Source organism: Alexandromys fortis, unplaced genomic scaffold (assembly GCF_014885135.2).
Source record: "Alexandromys fortis isolate MF-2015 unplaced genomic scaffold, M_Fortis_MF-2015_v1.1 scaffold_14, whole genome shotgun sequence".
NCBI lineage: Eukaryota > Metazoa > Chordata > Mammalia > Rodentia > Cricetidae > Alexandromys > Alexandromys fortis.
Window position 1 is genome coordinate 9,789,105 of NW_026067910.1, and position 689 is coordinate 9,789,793.

A 689-nucleotide genomic window follows, 5' to 3' on the forward strand; every position below is an offset into this window, starting at 1 on the left:
GTTACTTATGTCACAGCCCACCCACTTCTGAATTCCCCCTCTCCCCAAACTCTTTCCTTTCCCCTTCTCCCCTCTTTCTCTCTCCTTCCCTTTCTTGGGCCAGAATGTCACTGTGCAGCCTGGGCTGGCCTTGAATTCATCGTCCTCCTGCTTCACCTTTCTTAATGAATTTGGTAAGAGTTCAGCTTTTTCAAAGAAAGCGGTGAAATAGACGCAGAGATTTTAGAGCAGTAAGAGATAAAAATAAAGACATACAAAAACCCAGCTCACCAAATGTTTGTTTCCTAAGCCCTTAGCATCAACTAGACCTGAGGTCTGGGTCTTGAAGCACACGGTTTGGGAAGAGTTACAGAGGCAGGACAGAAGCCACGGTACAACAGACAGGCGCCAGCACATGCTCCTGGAAGCGAGAGTACTACTCATATAGCTTCCATTTTTTTCACTGTGGTTTTGAGTGCCGAATAGGGATTTGCTAGATTAAGAGAAAGTGAGTTGTCATTAGCAAAGAGATCAGCTTGAGCAAGAGAATGCGTGTAGCGACCAGCAAGCAGTTTAAAGGCTGTGCCTAAAGACTATTAGAGGGTGGAGGTGACTTGCAGTGGGGAGACTGCTTGTGAAAGTCACTCGATTTGCATGTCAATCAACGTGGACTTTCCTCTGGCGACTGGAGAGCAAGGGATTACAAGGTA

General features: G+C 46.4%; 1 protein-coding gene across 5 annotated transcripts in view; it reads left to right on the forward strand.

The window, feature by feature from the left end:
* Positions 1 to 200: 200 nt before the first annotated feature.
* The window catches only part of LOC126499088 (60S ribosomal protein L31-like), a 78,668-nt gene continuing 78,179 nt past the window's right edge, over positions 201 to 689 (forward strand). The window contains exon 1 of one of the 5 annotated variants that reach the window (XM_050138133.1): positions 201 to 686. In XM_050138133.1, the coding sequence (XP_049994090.1) occupies positions 634 to 686 (53 nt within the window). In that variant the 5' untranslated portion in view covers positions 201 to 633. The remainder of the gene's footprint in view (positions 687 to 689) is intronic. The other 4 variants (XR_007590981.1, XM_050138130.1, XM_050138135.1 and 1 more) reach the window with 4 other exon arrangements.